This window comes from Athalia rosae, chromosome 4, assembly GCF_917208135.1.
Source record: "Athalia rosae chromosome 4, iyAthRosa1.1, whole genome shotgun sequence".
Taxonomy (NCBI): Eukaryota; Metazoa; Arthropoda; class Insecta; order Hymenoptera; family Athaliidae; genus Athalia; species Athalia rosae.
The window spans coordinates 13,015,100-13,035,001 of record NC_064029.1 but is presented as its reverse complement, the minus strand read 5'-3'; the positions used below and the strand labels follow the sequence as shown (position 1 = coordinate 13,035,001).

The 19,902-nt window shown below is 38.9% G+C and overlaps 1 protein-coding gene, 2 long non-coding RNA genes and 1 other non-coding gene across 5 annotated transcripts; 3 read left to right on the top strand and 1 right to left on the bottom strand.

The window, feature by feature from the left end:
* Window positions 1-12: 12 nt before the first annotated feature.
* On the top strand, window positions 13-3,902 carry LOC105691169 (intraflagellar transport protein 56). The gene is made up of 7 exons (XM_012409479.3): window positions 13-336; window positions 452-978; window positions 1,298-1,547; window positions 1,618-1,827; window positions 2,034-2,340; window positions 2,753-2,993; window positions 3,171-3,902. Exons 1-7 carry the CDS (start codon window positions 334-336, stop codon window positions 3,280-3,282), a joined length of 1,650 nt encoding a protein of 549 aa, XP_012264902.1. The 5' UTR covers window positions 13-333; the 3' UTR covers window positions 3,283-3,902.
* Window positions 3,903-11,533: 7,631 nt separating this feature from the next.
* Window positions 11,534-18,293, bottom strand: LOC125500602. The gene is made up of 2 exons (XR_007277988.1): window positions 17,600-18,293; window positions 11,534-15,804 (listed from the first exon to the last, which is right to left on the bottom strand). It is a non-coding gene; the product is annotated as an uncharacterized LOC125500602 (long non-coding RNA).
* On the top strand, window positions 11,808-17,445 carry LOC125500601. Of its 2 annotated transcripts, XR_007277987.1 has the most exons (3): window positions 11,808-15,161; window positions 15,432-15,551; window positions 15,634-17,445. It is a non-coding gene; the product is annotated as an uncharacterized LOC125500601 (long non-coding RNA). The 2 variants fall into 2 exon arrangements; XR_007277986.1 differs by having other exon boundaries at window positions 15,432-17,445.
* On the top strand, window positions 15,649-15,720 carry Trnat-cgu. The gene has a single exon. It is a non-coding gene; the product is annotated as a tRNA-Thr (tRNA).
* Window positions 18,294-19,902: the final 1,609 nt, after the last annotated feature.

The window sequence follows — 19,902 nt, the reverse complement described above, 5'->3', positions numbered from 1 at the left end:
AAAAATTGGTCAAGTTCTATTATTACAATGGGGTGGCGAAGTGTGATTTTCAATAAACAGCCGAATTAAGTATTAGAGCCACATATGTTACCGTATAAACGAGCTTTCATTGAAGTAAATCTTGTAGTTGTCGTCAGATGGCACATATTGCAAGCTTTCGCTATTTTAGTTGCTGCGCTACACAGCCAGAGGTACACTTGAACGCTCGTTGTGTGAATCTTTAGGGTAGTGACAAGTAGCGACAGGCAAAGGTGAGGGGTGTGTGCAATTTGTTTGGACATGGCGATGGTGATTTACACCGATTGAATAAACAAAATTCGCTGACTGTTAAAAATGGTAAGAAAAAATATTTGCTATCCTTACTTTACTTTCACCATATGAATTTAATTTGAAATTCGTTACGTGAAGAAGATTTAGTCACAGAGTTACACATTTTAAAAAAAATTTTCAGATTCTGTCCAGAGCAAAGCCTGTGTCTACAGATAGTGGAAAGAAAACTAATTCCCGAAAGGAGATCCCGAAGTTAGAGGATTTTCTTAATAAGAGAGATTATACAGGTGCTTTGACTCTGTTGGAGTTCAATGGAAGCAAGAATAACACTGGTAATACCGATCTGTGGATTGGCTACTGTGCTTTTCACCTAGGAGATTATAAAAGGGCAGCAAAAGTCTATGAGAACTTGAAAAACAGAGGAAATACTTCTGTAGACTTAGAAGTAAACTTGGCGTGTTGTTATTTTTACCTTGGCATGTACCCTGAAGCATTAAAAATCCTAGAACAGGCATCAGAGTCCCGCTTGAAAATTAGAATACTGTTTCATTTATCTCATAAAATGGGGGATGAAAAAAAACTTATGGAATACCACCAAATGCTTGAAGATGTAATTGAAGATCAATTGTGTCTTGCTTCCATCCATTACCTGAGATCCCACTATCAAGACGCTATTGACATCTACAAGCGCGTGCTATTAGATAATAGGTGAGTAGCACAAGACACTACAACCTATATTCCCGAAAAAAGCCGGTTAAAGTTTAATTTCCGACCTCATAAGTCACTATTTTGTTATTTGAAGCAAATCGCTAGATACAAATGAAGAGTGGCTGGCTTCCGACAGAGGGTCTGAAGTATATTTTATAACAGATTTGCTGAATAATGTCAGGTATCCCATCCACCATTCCTAAACTATCCTCGAGTCCTTTGTTATCCTTTTGTAAAAACAAACTTTTAATGGCAACTTTGACAATTTTCAGACCTCAATAAACTTAATAAGTTTTTTTTGTCCCTATCACTTCTGCAGGGATTACTTGGCACTTAATGTATATGTAGCTCTGTGCTATTATAAGCTAGGATATTATGATGTTGCCCAAGAAGTCCTTCAAGTTTACTTACAAAGACACCCTGACAGCGCTATGGCAATTCACTTGAAAGCATGTAATCATTTTCGGTTGTATAACGGTAGTGCTGCTCAAGCAGAAATGAACCAACTTGTTGAGCAAACTTCAAATCCCAACAGTTTTGGGCATGATTTGATACGCCATAATATAGTGGTACGTCCATGCAATACAGGTACATTCGTCCAAAAAGATTGAATCAAAAATTTCATAGCAATATCTTCAGGTGTTCAAGGGTGGGGAAGGCGCTCTACAAGTTCTACCTAATTTGGTAGATGTAATACCAGAGGCCAGATTAAATCTTGTCATATACTACTTGAAACAGAATGAAATTAAAGAAGCCTTTGAGCTTATCAAAGACTTGGAGCCATCTGTACCACAAGAATATATACTAAAGGGTGTGGTAAATGCTGCAATGGGGCAGGAGATGGGCTCTGTGAGTTTACTGAGATTAGAATAAAAATTTGTTGAGTGTGTTGAGTGATGAATTTTCTAATCATAAATATGTTTTTTGGTCACATGCGTTCATAGTGTTTGTCCAGTCGTTTTCTTTGTTGTAATTTTTGTTGATCTGCTTCTTTTGGTTCACTGTTCATTCAATATCCATCAATTTTTGAGTAAATAGAAGTGATTTTTTTTTAGCGCGAACATATAAAGACAGCACAGCAATATTTTCAACTTGTTGGGTCATCTGCATCTGAATGCGATACGATTCCAGGACGCCAGTGTATGGCATCTTGCTTTTTTTTGTATAGGCAATTTGAAGAAGTTTTAGTATATTTAAATTCAATAAAAAGTTACTATTTCAACGAAGACATATTCAACTTCAATTATGGCCAAGCAAAAACTGCTGCTGGGTATTTCAAAGAAGCTGAAGAAGCTTTCCTCATGATCCGAAGTGAGAAGTACAAAAATGATTACGTCTTCATCAGCCTGTTGGCTTATTGTTGTAAGTTTTAATGTACGAATGAATATTTCACACCAGAATATTAAACACTGATAGTTGATCCTTCAGTTACGGGATTGCGTTCAACGTTAGATTTATCAAACTAACTGTGGTAAACGGTAGTGCTATATTATCTCTCAGGAATTGCTCAAATTGTGTATCCTGTTCACGTATATAGAGCATTTATCTTCGAGCGAATTTTCTGTGAGTCATATCTCAAACACTCGATCGTATAACGTCAAAATATCATTGTGATCATTCTTCCGATTTCAGGAAATCAAAACACATTCAAATAATCACTTACTAAGAAAATCATGACGCTCACGTTTGGGTAACCAACAGGCAGTTCATTGAAGTGTGGAGTTGAGTTCAACTTCTTTAATGAATTTGACTACTTTAATCGTCATTGTTATAGATATTATGAACAAAAAGGCACAACAGGCATGGGAATTGTATCTAAAAATGGAAACGTCCAGTGAATCTTTCAGTCTATTACAATTAATTGCTAATACGAGCTATAAAGTTGGGGAGTTTTGGCATTCTGCTAAAGCATTCGATATGTTAGAGCGAATGGACCCAAGTCCGGAACATTGGGAAGGAAAACGAGGAGCGTGTTGCGGCACCTTTCAGTACATTGTGGCAGGGAAACAGCCAAAGTGAGTGAAATTCCAACAACAAATATAGATGTAGGGGGAAAAAAAATTGCATTTGATTCCGCGAATCCATCGCTTACTTGTTGGCTTCCCTTCGAAGCCCGGTGATTATCGATGTATAGATGATTGTTACACGTAAGTTACTCGTAGCCGCTTACCTTGGCGTTTTCTTATGTACAGAGAATTGTTACCGGACGTAATTCAGCTACTGCGAAACACGAATAACTCGCAGGTAGAACAGATATCTCGTGTTATGCGAAAATGGGCTAAGGACAGCAGGATAAACTGCTGAAAACGGCGTTGAAAACTAACACAATCATTGACAATCACGAGGTACGAATCTCCCCAATACCGCCTACGAAATTTAATTTACCATGTACTTTGAAAAGGGGCCACCTTAGCTCCAAGAAAAATGGAAAAACAAGGCAATTGAAATAATGTGTAAGTATGACTATTCGTCTGGTAGTTGATTTCGAAAGAGTTGAGAAAAGCGCAAAAAGGTAATCGATTGTTTCCCCCAATTAGCGTTATAACCGAAGTTTAGCGATTTCTGCACTTTGGCTATCACCATTTGCAGGTTTCATTAATTTCCGTCTCTTACTGTTGTATCGCATAGTAATAATGGTCTGCAAATTACAGCTAACTATCACGTCGGTAGCCTTTTAAATATCTCTTGTACCTTTATTTGCGATTATCATATCACAATATCTTGCATAATAATTATTACTACTCTTATCGTTAACTCCAGAAGTTGAGAATTTTTGCGCCAGCGTACATCTTACGATAAATCAACGCAATGAAATTTGAATGCACCTCACATTCCGTCCAAGATATACTTATATTGGTAAATTTGACCGTTTGTAAGTAAAACTGTAACTATGATATATAATATATTTATTACATTGTACCTAATAGGACTTCGTAAGTTATTTTTGTATTGTTATCAACTAATTTTCAGCCTCCTAAATTCTTCCGCTATGACGCACGCCTTTTTCCCGGTACAAAACTAAACGCTTTCCGCTCATTCTTTTCAAGGAATCCTTTTTCAAACGACCAAATAAAGTGTGCTTTAACAATCAAGCTCGCGTGCCGAGTGTATAATAATGAATGACTAATCGTTCGGATACTCGAAGAAAGTCGGTTGTCATAAAAATTGATTTAAAAAAAGATCGGAAAAAACTTCATTCGTACATATTTAGAAATGTTATATTCCTTAGATGAATTTAGCTATGAAATTATGTTTGAAGAAAATTCATCCATCTACTCCATCTTTGAAAAGCGGACCGAAGGTTTGTGAGTGACGAATATTAATATTGCTGTTAATGGTAGAGGTAGTAAGCGGTGTATATGACCAGCGATCATTGATCATCAATCATGAGAAATTTATCATTCGTCATTTGTACCATAATATGAGGTTCCAGCAACCGAATCGTTCCCGGAAACGCTGCGGGGGTGCAACAGCGAGCTCTGTATTATACTTATTGCATATACATATAGTATCAGTCTGGCAAACAAACTATAGGTAAGGTTCTACAACATGTATGTACATAACTCTTTCTTTGCCAAGAGAAGTTATACAGGTAAGGAGAGATGAGATCTGCCGTGTGTGCTGCATGGTGTATTAAGCGAGGAAAGAGGTGGTGATCTCGTGTCTGCCTGTCGAGCGCCAGAGTGGCTCGCATAGCAATCTGATGTTATTCTTGTTTCTGTATTTCATACCTACCACCCGAAGATTTGACGTCTGAAGTAGGATAAACGGGGATTCCAAAGTCTCAACGAACTGGAAACGCCAAGCGCAAGGCAGTCTCGTACGTTCACCGTTTACGGTTCTCGGAATACATTGATCAATTTCAGCGTTCCTTCGGATTCAACCATCTAGTCGGTGTGGTATTGGTATACCATACAACAGCCCCATCGAACCGGACGATATTCACATTCTGAGAATGACTCACGCTCCGTGAAATATAACAAATATGAGAAAAAAGAAGAAGAAAAAGAGAAGAGTACCCGGGAAAATCGACGAAGCGGGGAAGCTTGCGGAAAAAAATTCCACAAACCATATCGCATCTTCGTAAAAAAGAAAAAAATCTTCGCGACAGAAGAAAACATACTGTCGTATTTCGAGAATCGTTACGTAAAAAATGATATTGAAGAATCACTATGAATTTTTACTCCCCGATCAGTTTGGTACCATTTGCTTTAAATGAACCATAAGATTCATTCAGATTTGAATGGTAATTCAACGACAACGCATCTGCATAGATCATCAATTTCCTTGAAATAAAATAACGAAAAAGAGAAAAAAATAAAAAAAATAACTATAGTGCTGCAGCTGGAAGGGTAGGCCATACGAGTATAATGCATGTGTAGCCTGACGTGTCTCGGGGTTGGGTTTTGTGTAATTGTTCAACATATACGGATGCACGTGTGTACGTACGTATATAGGTATATTTATCTATATAGCCGGGATATAGGTTCCCCGAAGAAGAGTTGAGTCGTTGAGCATGATGGGCGATGGGGCCCGAGGCGGGCCTACAGGGAATCGTGATACTCCTCGTTACGTTTACAAGAACTGGCCAGTGGTCGCCATCTTGGTCCTTTTTGTCGTCTATACTCGGAATAACGTGATAATCTATCTCTTTGTCGGCGGCGTACAACGCCCGGACGAACAAACGCATTTAACGTATGTGTAGATATAACTCTACGGTCGACTACTGTTTTGAATAAAGGAATATAAATTGTTGTATCTCACAAACGTTTTCCTCTTCATATCAAATCTGCTTCCACTTCAGCTACTCGATGACTATCTGTTTTTTTTTTTTTTCATCATTTCAGATTAAATCAATAGTCTAAATTTCACTCTTGTTTTACGAACGGCCGTGGTATTGTATGTTCGTCAAATATGTCAGGCTCAACCTCTCTCACCGACAGAGGTTGAATTCATTTAATCGTTTTTCAAAGTCCGGAAACTTTTTGAACTTAATTCCGATTGGCTCTTGGATTATTGTCGTTAATTTGCCTGCAAACGTCATTAAAAGAACCGCAATCAATACGTCATCTCGAAGACGCATTATACACTATACGCACTGTACAGTGTCCGAGTACGCGAGAAAACCTCGAGGCGTATTGCGTCACGGTACACAAAAATGACTAATTGTTGAACGACTTTTTACAAGGCCGATGATCATCTTCACGTGTGTTAAAATACGGATATAAAATGACGTATCGTCGAAGGTGTGTAACAAGTCGGCGTCGCGTCGTGTCGTTTCTGAAACTGATAATCGGTAATCACGCGCGACTCTTGCGGGTGACTAATTGGAAAATAATTAGTAAAATCGATTCCGAGTTGCGATTTGTTGTGCCGGAAAATCGACGCACCTAATAACGTTTGAATTTATTCGGAATCGTCACACATATTGAATTGCCATGATAAAAGTTTCGGGAAATAATGTTGGCGCCGGTGTTTCGATTAATCGCCTATAACGATAAGATTTTTTTATACATGAAATTTCAGTCATACTTTTCAGAAAAATTCTTTGATATTCCCCCCCCCCGGATATGGAAGGTATAATCAAAGTTTAGCACAATTGAGAAACTGGAGTATTTCGCAGAAAACGTTTGTGCTGTAAAGAGGGGCTTGCAACTCGATGATGAAATTGTAGAATTTCGTGGAACCCAATTCCACTTAGCGAGATTGATGTATGCCTAGTTGCCCGCATTACATAATTCCTGCGTTAATCATATTGGTGTACGCATCAGCAAATGCAACGTAGAGGTAATACAGACATATACTTCCCGTCGCAACCACATCTAACCAGACTAACCGGGAACTGTGGTTGATTAAATAATGCTAATCAGTAACTTCATCGCGTGGTTTTTTCAGAGGAATTTGTGGTGAATCCAAATCAGTTTACGCCGGCATCGCGGTTCCAGGATCACCCGAAAATCATGAGGATGCATCAGCGACCTATGAGAATCGTCGTGAGATTTTCTCAACAGCAGAAATTAATGTTTCATCGCTGCATCGCCACCCTGTTGTCGGTCGAGCCGTAGCTGTACTTTGGATTATGTACGTCGAGGGTAGAATTCGGTGGTGTACATGCAGGCGATTCGGCGGAACTTAATTTCCATATCCGTGAGATATACCTACGTCGAATCACGAGACGAGGCGGTATAAATATGTACATAGCTGTTTAAAGTGTGCGGGGTAGAAAAAAATTTGAAATAAAACCCATAGTACGTATGTATTCATGAGTAACCATATAACCGATGATCCACGGTTTTCACGAGGTTATCGAGAAGGCTATTTTAGGAGGTGCAAAGTTTATTTTAAGAAGTGATTCATGACTCTCGGTGGCCTATGGATTGCGCCGCGTGAGTTTAGCCATAATCCGTACGTTAAATTATGCGAGTTCGAAGAAGTAGCCAGCTAGTCTGTTAATATAAGTTTGTCTCGACACCCAGAGTGAAAACCGTTGAAAACAGTTCTTCAAATATGATTTTTTAAATCTCGAACAAAGAAAGCTGGTATACCCTACGGAGTAGACGGTCGCGTTCTTCAACGATGACTAATATACATAGGTATACCAACCCGTACGCCCCCGCATCTCGCACACCGTGCATACCTACGGGTTATAAACCAAGTATGAAAAAAAGCGGGAGAAAAGAATCAAATTGGTATATAACAACCCGGGCAGTTGCATCGATGACGTCTGCGGTGAACTGTTGGAAAAAAATTTGGCAAAATACAGAGGGGGAAAAAAAACAACAGACAAAGAATGGACGATAATTCGGTACCGGCCATACTTTTCCGTGGTCTAAATTTGCAAAATTTTTCCGGGAATTTATCCGAGTGACGCGCAGCTTGTGTGTGTGTGAGGTCCGTGACGGAGATGACGTTGATACCTTTTGACGTCATCGTGTGACGTACGGACGAGACAGTTGGTGTCAAGAGTAAAAGTGTTAATTTTAATTTTTGGCATCGTTTATAACAATCTGCATAGCGTAGCAACAATTTGCGCTCTAGTTGTAATCACGTGACGATCCGTATAGACGTTTGTACGATCTCGATGTTTACGAACAGGCTTGACGACATATTTAGTTGTTGGCGTAAAACTTGAGACACAGGTGTTGCTAAAAATATGTGGCGCCTGAACGCTTTCGGAACTGGAAAAATGTTTTTTCCCTGATTTTTTTTTTTTTTTCTTTCTGTCGGCACTTGATTTTTCTTGGCATCGCCTAGAGACTTAAGAGGTCTGCAGGCTGTATCATAAATATCTATGTGACATAATATTCTTTCGCATTTTATTTATTTATCGTATTTATTATACTATTGTAGAATTCATACGGGCGGTTGTAAACCGCTGCACGATGCGAAAAAAGGAACACTGCTTTCATTGTTTGCATAACATTATTTGTGCCAAAATTTATCAAATTGCGTGGATTCTTTGGCTTCAGTACCCAAAAGATGCGTCTTGAAATCCAGCGAAAAGCTTGCCAAAAGAACTCGGTGTACGTCGATATTTTTCATCTTGGCAAACGCCTTGGAGCTTTCATTGTTATTACGCTTTCAGGATTTAAAAAGGAGGAAAAATTCCAACGAAACGTTAGCTTGCGATAAAAAGGGGTGGAAATTCCTCAGTTTTAGTGAATATTTGCTCCAGCAGTTTCATCCCACTCTAAAGGTATATAAATTATTTCTATAACCGTTGAATAAATACTCGACAAAGGTCAATGATATTGGTACGGATATTAATGGTGATATTTTACAAAGTGATTTACTAACTGAGAATAAAAATCAGAGACATCGAGTGTTATAAAATATCGGATAATTATATTTTAATTGGCGGAAAAAGTGAGGAAATTTACACACAATTTTTCCAAGAATTTTGTTTTAAAATACAACATATGTATATATTATACATGATAACGGCGGTGTGCCGTTTCTCTAATCAGTTTCCTTGGAATCGTATGTATACGATAATAATTTGCTATCACGAGACCGTTTAGTGCGTTTCGCGGAGAAGTAGGTATGTATAGGTATAAATAGTATCAGTATCTACATAAATTTTCAAGAACCACTTTGACGCTACATATTTACATACCTATAAACACATATAACTATATTATGTTGATAAACGTGAACTGAATAATTCAATTCCGAAAATGATGCTAAATCCATTTCAAGTATATGGTAAACATCACGCGATACAAATTTGTACATTTTTACTCCATTTATCGGTTCGATTGAAAAATGAAGAACATTATCATAATTAAACATAAAAATTTAATAATGATAATTTCATAACTCAGATTCGAGCTCATTTATCGCCGATGTTAATAGGTGTACAGGTGGTTGTTAAAGCTGCCGTACGTAATACATAAAAGATAATACCTATACAGAATTGCGGTTTACAATTGAACGGTAATTTTCGAGTAATTCACCGTTAACATTGATACCGTTGTTCGTGTGCATCTCTATAGCTTCAGCATATAATTGCAACCGGTCAATAAATAACACAATGGCCGTTTACGATGATCCTCTTATTGGCAGAAGTATAATCAAACGAACTTTATTACAATTACAATCAATTCTCCGTACGAATCATGGACCTTTAATTCTTGTGAAAATATTACTGTTGATTACAAACCATTATTGTAACTGAATTCAATCAGGAGACAAAGCATTTCGTGTGGATTTTATCAGAATATCCTAGCTGGTATTTTTTTTGATATTTTTTCCGAATTCCTCGGGACATAACAGTACGTCGAATGGTATAATCCTGGAATTTCACCTCTCATCATCCTCTTCTCGTAAAATAGACGGAGAAAACAGGATCTTCGTTGGTTCGTACAATACACGTGTACAACGCGACTTGACACGCGAATCCACCCACGTAGTCTGCCTACGTAAATCTCCACGCAGTTACAATCAACTGTAAGTAAAGCAGCTTCTGCTTGTGTAACGTAAATGCGTAACGTAAGAAGAAAATTGGCACGTGACACGTTAATTATTCGGGATAATGGAATCGCAAGTGCCGTGTGTAAATTCATGTTAGAGACCTTGTTGTGTTTCTATTCTCCATTTTCAGTTTTGAAACTTCATACTTTCATTAAAATCAGACAAGACTTCCAAATTTGACGCCGTATGAAAAGAAACACTTGTATATATTTACCTACACATGTTCGATTGCTCGTTGAACGGTATAAAATTGAAAATTTTCAAAGCAAAAGCTGCCGCTCGCGATGATGTCGATCTTCGGTAATCCCTTGTTTTTCAGATTTTCTTTTTTAAAACGCTAAGCCTCGGGTTGAAAATATTGGAAACCTGTTGGCGTGGGCTTGAAATTCTAGCGATTTGTTTCCGACAGATCCGAGAATATGAAAAGGAGATGAATTCCAAAATGAGCGAAGTACAGGAATTCCAACTGAAGAACGGAAGTAAGCTCTTCCCCCCCCCCCCTCGATGACAGCTGGAATTCAATGAAAACGTCTAACTCGAATTCGGAGAGGTTCGTCGTAACCGTAACCTCGATGAATAAAATATTACCGAGGATCATAAATAAAGAATCCGCGATGATGGCGAGACGATATTTCTAGAGTAGGATATAAATCTCCGCTTCGAAAAGTCGTCCGAATCTTGTTCTTGATCTTCCGAAGTAAATGTTGATTTCCGGAAGGCACGTTTTACGTATATCACGATACGCGCAAATATGCGTTTCAGCCTTCCGCAAAAAACAGAAGTCATAAAATCTTAAAATCCCGAATAAAATATACAAGTGCTTCATCTCGTTCATCGTTCTCGATTTCAAATAAAAGTAAATAAATTGTAAGACAAAAACGGCAATTAATTCATTCGCGTATTCGTCTTTATTTCTCGCTCTTCCGATGCACTTTCAAAATCAACGAGTCATGTCTACGAAAGAATTACTCTTCAGAGAATCACGATTCACCGCGAGGAGAAAAATGAGCATAAACAAATTTCATATATAATCAAATTTTATATAACGCTCATATTATGCACATCGCACTTGACTTTGAAACTCGTAGACGAGCAGTCTGGTGGTACACAATCCAACAAAAAAAAAAAGAATATACGTTCCCGAAGGTCATCCAATCTGTTTGTGGGTTCGACGATGCGAATTCACAGGTGGTTGATTGACGTTCGATTTATTATTTCTTCTTTTTACCGTCAGACGACTTCGCAAACGAATCATATAGTCTATAATAATCAAAGGCGTCTGGTGCTTCTTTTTATGATAATTATTGACATCGCTACTTATTATACATTTTTTTTTTTCTGATCCTTTGACCGAACTTTCAGAATGTCGAAACTGACTCGTTCTGTGAAATCGGTATGCATTAAGTCGTTATATCTAATCATCCGCTATCAACCGTTAACGTACAAAAGAGATACAAAATGCGTAGGTATTATATACATGGTTGTACATTAAATGTACATACGTACGTACATATCCATCGTAGTAAGTGCCTCTTGGCATACGTTATGACGTAGTGGATACTATATAGCTTTCTTTTTTTAGAACATTATATCTGCAGACACGTAGTCGGGAGTCGGCATAATTTATATACCCGGCATTTCTAATTCTTTTTTTTCTTTTTTTTTTTTTCGTTTCTTCTATATTCCTCCTCAACTAATTTAACCAATATGATTCCAAGAAATCTCCGGGATCATATTAGTATCATGTATAGTTGTCTAGCAAACACTTCCAAGGAAATCTATTTAGCTAGCCTATGTACTTATAGGGTATCACAGATACGCGAAGATTTAACACATTTAGTTGCAGAATTTACACGGTCACTGCGCCGATACTGTCCACGACTTAATATAGTCGTGTTTATTTCGCGCGGTTTAATCCACCGCCAGTTATTATTGATATGACAGAATCGTGGTGCGAACGAATGATAATATGTATATGCAAAGATGCGGAGATGATTGATCAAAGTATAGCAGCCGGGTTCGGTACGGTTTGCTGTTGGATCCGCGGCAGTGCTTGCGTCTAACTTTTAAGCTTGCCAAAGATCAAGCGGCGCGGCATCATCAGCGGCTAAATAATCGCTGGTGTTATATACTATGTATTTAAAAACGTCTGTGCAGCTGAGGTATTCGTCTGTACAGCATCGCGAGTGCGTCACTTAAGCGGAAATTTGAAAATAGAGTGCCTAATTCTTGAAATCTGGGTCAATTTGGTAGTCTAGTTAATAGCTTGAAATGTCAGATTGGCGTTACACTGGATCGCGAAAATAGATTTTTCTTTATTTTTGAATATATTCATTCAACCTACCTCACGGTCTACCGAATATGAATTATTGTAGTCAACAACTTACCCAGATTGTACGCAAAAAAAAAACTTTGCTATTATAGAACAAACAAGAACATTATACAACTCGAATTTCAATTCCATATTCTGTACGAACGAGTTCATCATTTCTGCGTCCCAGATGGAACGTACAAATTTTCCAAAGATGTTTTGTCATTTGTTAGACGGTCTCGTTACGCTGAACAAAAGGTTCGATATTATAATTATATGCAGGTGTCTCCGGTCCTGTCTCTCTTCAATACACATCCGTTCTAAAAAACCCGTCGGGCATCGCGGTCACCTTGTTCAATTTCCACGAGCTATCAATTTCACGGTTACACGGCTATTCCTTGAATATAGTATTTGAGAACGTATAGGTAAATACTCGGTTTTTCAGTTTCAGTTCTTTAGCCCCGAGGTATACACCACATGGGGTTACGCGGTGTTCCCTCCCAAATCACGCATGGATAAATATCTTAATTGAGGATTTCGTTGGAATAAAAAATTTGTATCTGGAAAAAAAATGTATGTTCCTTAATGACAAAGTCTAATTATTAGTTATCGTACTGCGTAAAGCCAAAATTTTGATTAACCGTGACGTAAATGTATTTTATCTGGGTTAAAGTGGGCTTTTTTCTCTCTCTACTTACATCAACATTATCAGCCGTATATCAACCTGGTTGTGAAAAAAAAACACCCACAAAATCACACCAACTCGTTTTTGACCTTGTACCGATAATATATTTGAGTAAGGTCATTGCCAACATGAAGCTTTTACGATTGATTGCGACTATTATCTGAGGTGAGGAATAATGACGAAGATATCGTTTCTTAGAATTCGAGATAATTATCAGTTTTTTCTTCAATGCTGGATAGTCATGTTTTTTAAATTGCAAACTCGCAAATATAACACTCCATTATATAGCAGCTGCGATAAAACGATAATTTAAAAACTGAATGCCGAGAATAGTTCTGAAAATAACACGTTTGGGTAAATATTGAACGAGAAATTCCGATCGTTGATTTTTAGAACGTATCGATGATAGCTGTACGAATAATTATTTTCAAATACTTTATCATACACGCATGCTCCAAACTGGTTATAGACGAATGCAAAAATCGAGGATTCTCGTCGTATATCATTCAATTGAGTATGCGGTTGATAACCTAGATACATGGGAAAATTGATATATCATATACTTGTGAATATTTGTAAGTAATTCGCGACGTTTTCGACCGTCTTATTTTATGTAATATTGCGAGAAGGATATTCGGTGATTACCGTTTACTCGATTTTATCCTTCGGTTGAGCGTACAAGTTCGATACGTATCCATCGTTTGAACCCTTTCATATCTTTTTCCATTTCTTCAATCGTGTCCAATAGATGCGCCATGGTTTTAATACCATGATTGTGCAACTGCGGTATACCTGATATTATTCTTCTCCTAATCAACGAGACGTTTCGTTATACCGGGTGTTACAGAGAATGATGAATCGACGTACCGCGTATGATTTAGTACGTGACGAGTTTGAAATCGTGTCGAATGAGCTCGAAGAAGGATTAAGTATGGAGCTGTGAGCAAAAAGAAAAAAAAAACGAAAGAATCGAAGAGAATAATGAAAAAATAAAACAAGAGAGGAATCGAAACGTAAGAAAAAAGTTGGTAGGAAATGAATTTGAATAGAAACAGAAAAGAAATAGAGAGAAAGAGACGGAAAATGAGCGGTAGCTAATGACGTTACGACTTAAGTCTCGAAATGAGATTTTAACTTCCAAATTCTCGGTACGTTACGTTCCAGAAATTCCAACTTGTTTGGCCGCTTCAACGCCCGTCTGTAACAGCAGCAGCAACAGCAGCGGCAAGTTGCTTCCAGTTTCTCTCTGGTAATTGAAATCTCACGAGGGGCAAAGAAATAATGGCCATGATTCGCGGAACCCAAAGGAGAATAACTCGGGAACGGAAGACGCTTTTGCCGAGCCCCTATACATGTATATACCGATGTTGGGATGCTGATTTTAATGCCGATGCTGCTGATACTGACGCCTCATATACTATACCTCGCCTCCAATTATTCTCTCTTTTCGCCAATTTTACTGCCGCAAAATCCCCCGCTCGCCCTTCGCTCCGACAATTTTTGAACTTTCAAGGCCTCGGGTGATTCTCTGAATGAAGAGCCCCATATTTTTCTGCCACGCCAATTTTTTAACCATCGATCCTCGCGATAACCACCGGCACCGTGTTATTATAAGTAATACCTTATTACCGCTGTACGGTGATGCACGTGCGTGAGATGTTCGTGAATAATTTCATGAAGCGATGCGCGAGTCGTTTTACGATTTATGCAAAAGATTTCTCAGATCTCGTTCTGTTTCGTCGAGTCATTTCTCCTTCTCGCTTGGGAAATTCTTCGATTCGAGTAGAAGAAATGTCAGTTTTCACGCAGCTAATTGGGAGGGGTGATCAACTTTCGAACCCCGTTAATCTCCAAACTTCGAACAATCGAATCATTCGAAGGATGTTCGTCGTTTTCGTTGCTCTGGGAGATTGAAGAAGTCTCAAAGAGTCGATAACATCCGAACGAAAATAATCGCCGTTCAAAATTTATCCGATATTAACATAATTAGTTCCGTATCGAATTTAATCATGACCCACAATCGTAAGAGACACGTGCGTGCCGAATGAGGATTGTAAAGAAGAGTGAATAAATTATCGCAGTTTAACGCAAGTTCACGGGTGTTCGTGTTACAAAAATTCGAAGGAATAATCAACAGTCGACCTTACTTTTTATATTTGAAACCTTGTATTTGCGGTTGCATAGCAGCGTCCTTCTGTTAAAGTAATTATCAAGGTAATTATAACTAAGTTTGTTTAGATGATACGAGGGCATCTGCTATTCTCGTTGATAATTGCTCGTTCTGCTGTATCTTCATAGTTAAATATAGAGCACATGTATGGTGCATGTGTCGATTAATTTCTCGGAATAGGTTTCATGTAATTACACCTATGGAGACATATAATTATATCGAAATAACTAGAGAACAAATTATTTCCATTGTAGGAATAAAAAATGTACAACGCTCATAGAACTTAACGATTAATTGTCCTAATTTCTTTTCAGCGGAATAACGAAGAAATCTCGAAATAGGTGTAGTAAGAATTTGTCATCTGTACATGACAGACTTATCGTGAGTGTGAATGTTGTGGAACAACCAGAGGGTAAAAAAGGAATGACAAATCGGTAACATCGTCAATTCTGTAATTTTTAATAGCGCTCATTAATTTTCGCGCTCTACCCTGGAGGTATGGTAATTTTATTTAAGGGTGCTGAATTGCGAGCCTCTTTAGCTCAGTGGTAGAGCACTGGTCTCGTAAACCAGGGGTCGTGAGTTCAAACCTCACAGGAGGCAGAGGGATGCTATTTTGCGGATTATATCCTTGTCCGCATGGCCCAAAATGGTGGCATCCCGCCTTTCATCGCCATCAGAAGTTTCCTGGAATAGGAGGGAAGACTAACAATGAGATGAAGAGGGTATGAACAAAGTGGATTCAAAATTTGTGTATTTTTTTCTTCTATTTGAATCACCTTCGTGCGATACGCCCTTATTCCAGGAAGTCGACTGTAAGTCCAGACAGCGAGGGCTACGCCCTGCTCGTTTTACATACATATAGTATAGTATACGGTGTGGTGGAGATGACGGGTAATTGTTAATTTCACCGAAGATTCTTTGCGATACGGTTTTAAACGGAATTATCCACTTATAATATCGCCGTGAGCTGCGCTAAGCTGGGGCCGGCGAAGGTTCAATTCCCGCAAGTCGTTACCCCGATGAGCACACGTCTTATATACATACAGGTATAATACAGCGATAGCAGCTTTAACGAGTTTTAAAGAAACACCGATTGTTACGGGAAAGAGCTGAGCCGCTAAAGGGCGAGATCGTATAATCAGAAAATCGATGTTATTACAGACCAACAAACGGTCGAATGGAAAATATCAGCCATCTCCATTTACAAATCGTTGAGGAAGACGCACCGATACCACAAAATAAAATCAAAGGATCGCGAAGGATAAGGATCAATTTACTCAAAAGGATACATTCCTTTTCTTCGCACGATCTAGATATCATCGACTTCAAAACTGACAAAACTGAGATATCTCGATAGGATTTTATCGTGGCTCACAATTAGTTTGATTGACGGATCCGTGTTTCTGAGGTCAAACTATCGTTTTTAAAAATATTTGATTTTTGACCCAAAAATCACAATCGATATTTCCGTGATAACTCAAGACATTTTTATAAAATATAGGGGGTTGCAAAGGATTGATATATTAATTGGTTCAGGGTACCTGATTGCAGATAATCCGCTTGGACTGGGGATGATCCGAATTCGATGCTATTATTAAGCGCTAGTAAAGGAAGAAATCAGGATGATGTCAGATTAATTTTCGGCCTCGAAGATCGCAAAGATTCAAAGACTTTCAAATCGATGATCCATCCGTCGGTTTCCCGAGAATAGTCCAAAGATTTTTTTTCCCCATTGTACGTATAAATATATATAAAATATATTATTTCCCACAATGTCCCTCAGCTGGGTGGTCGACCGCATCCGTTTTCTCAGGAATTATATAGCTATAAGTATTGAGGGATTCAACTGTCCGCAGTAAACTACCGACCGCAAAACCAATCTCAACTTGAACTTGTCCCGAACAAGGAATAACCGAGGATAATAATGATAAGTTCATCTCATACTTCTGCATATACCCGCCCAGAAAAAGTATGGATAAAAGTCTATAGAAAAGAGATATTTCCAATTCCTTAAACGTACGTCACCAAATTTCGAAAGCGCGAGAAAAATTGACAAGCTCGCGAGACATAAGAAAAAAAAAAAAAAAAAAAGACGAAGCCACGTGGTGCCTCTCTTATAATATATTCACCTCGTCTGAATCTATACAATAATAATAGTTATCTCCGAATCCTCTATAGGTAAGGGAATTAGAGAGCACGCGCACGGATGTAATGTGACTTGCTTCCAAGAAGGTACACATTCTATAAATAGTTGTAACAGGATCAGAGTAACGCTTTAATTACCTGGAAATTGATGGCAACTACAAAATTCGAGAGACACGAACGTACGTATACATATATACCTATGTATATCATTGCGTCATTCATCCTCTTGTCGCATATTCGATCAATGACGTCACCATTCAAACACATCCACAATCATTAACACGTGTACGTGCGCATGCATTCACGTGGGTGGTTTGCAGGAAAAATTACGCACCCGTCTCACCGTGATTCAGAGACACACGCCCACGTGAATTGCATCAGGATGTTGTCAAGGAACTCTTCAATCCAATCGAGATGAAAATCCGGATGATTTCTAAATAACCGGTAGCCGCACATAACGAGTATTAGCGCACCGCTCTTCACCGATCGGGAACAACATAATTGTTTTCTCAATCTGTTGAATTACAATGAACAATAATCTCGATAATAGTGGTAAAAAATAATGACGATGATGACGATAATGAGTCACAATCTACAGCGATTAGTAAACTTCTTTTCACACACACACGCATATGTGTATTACAATACTTATACCGTATTTTACCTAGATACGTACGGTAGGATCGCATGCGATGTTGACGAGGTGATTGATATTATACCCACACCGATCACGACTAAGACGACGACGACGACGATGATCCCGTGAGACGAAATTGGTTCTCACAATTGTATATCATGTTATATTCAACCTTGGTACGGCGTACGGGGAAGATGTGAAGGTGAAGAAAAAAAGAGGATAAAAAAAAAAAAGGAAGAAAGAGTTCGCGCATTGATCGGATGAGGCGCGTGCATTCAACGTTGATACACCTATACCGTATCGTGAGAGATAATCCAGCTGCATGCGGCGATGGGAAAATCTAGGTATTGATTGAAGTGCCGCGTGTGTTACGGGTTACGGCTTACGTATCTCGTGTCGGGATGACACTCTTCTACGAGGAATTGGGCATTAAAACTATTACCGAGAATGTTTTTTCATCGCTAGTCTATACGGACATTCAATACGTGAGCTTTGAAGTGCGACGCTAGAATTTTCTGCTCCATCTATTTATCTGTATCGTCGATTACGAGGACGTCAGAATCGCGTATAGATCAATACCACGAAAGTCACGTGGGTGAAGTGGATTTGTCGATGTAACGATGATCGCTAGAAATGAAACGAACGAATAAAAAGTCTTTAGAATACATATACATATACATCCATTTGTACTACGCAGCATCATCTTCGAATGCAGCGCACCGTGTGACTTTGAATTTGTAACAGTCCTCGGTGGAAGATCGGTATGGCGAGTGAATCGATCACGTGAGGCAATCAGCGTCCCCGATCGTTTAATCGATGTGTTACGTTCGATTTCTACACGATCTCGAAGATCTCCGAGCTTTCCTGCGCTGATGCGTTACGCGAACCGATCTATACGTATAAGATCAAGTATACTTCCAGTGACAAGGTAATTCGATGATCATCGGATGATCGAAATACCGATTATCGTGAATGAGAATCAACGAGGGAAATGAGTGATCTACCGAAGTAACGATCGGGGGAGCATAAATGAGCGATGAAACGGTTCCGTTGCACCGCTATAGTCTTCGGGGATCGGTTCCATGAAATTTCTCATGCGTACTGCATGCGCGTTGCTGGGCGATTAACAATCAGGGGAATCAAATTTATAAGAGGAACGGTTGGGTTAATCGAGGGCAGCTGCGATACGGAGAATATCGGGACCTCCGCTGATGCTGATGCGCGTACCGCGTACGCTCCCAGAAGAAGAAGAAGAAACGGATCCCCGACCCCGAGAAGTCCCACCTGCATACGTCGTCTCTCTTCAAACCGATCCGATATACCATCCCATGTACACCGTGACATCCGATGCAGTTTCGCTACGCGAGCGACACCGTATGGCCGGGGGACTCCAAAATCATTACAGCCACCTGCGTTCACCGGGTACAACAAATTTAGGTACTTCTTGTCGAAGATCAAAAGTGTTTCACTTTTAAACACACCCGCAGGAAAATCGCAGACCTTCCTTCCTCTGCGAAAAGTGAAATTGAATCGACAGTGAATTATTACGAGACGACGCGAAGAAATGAATTGATAAGCTCTGTTCTTGTTGATTTCATTTACCTTCTTGACAACGGTATCTGGGCTTTAGACAGACCTTTCAATCGACATGAAATATCGAAGGTTCTTGAGCGAGACACGTGTTATACTGGGGAAACTGGAAGACAGAAAAATGGATTATCGAATTATATGGGGATGATTTTTCATACGTATACGTACTACCGTTATCTTTGGAAATTTCTACTGATCTAATTGTAAGCATTTATTGTGAACGCATTTGAACACCGCGCCGCAATTATTGTTAACGTTATATGCGTAGCTCGATCGTGATATACAGTTATAATTAAATCCCGGGAAAGCTAATCCCACGCATTAGCCTAAAAGATACGGTATACATGTACGATAATAATTGATAAGCTCTATGTCGTAGATTTCCCGGTATCCCGTTGCGGTCTCCGTTC

Bases quoted from the DNA above. Each gene is read 5' to 3' on its own strand.
- LOC105691169 (XM_012409479.3), top strand. The intron at 1,548-1,617 runs GTACGTCCATGC...CAATATCTTCAG, and splicing joins TGATACGCCATAATATAGTG to GTGTTCAAGGGTGGGGAAGG. The intron at 2,341-2,752 runs GTAAGTTTTAAT...TCATTGTTATAG, and splicing joins CAGCCTGTTGGCTTATTGTT to ATATTATGAACAAAAAGGCA.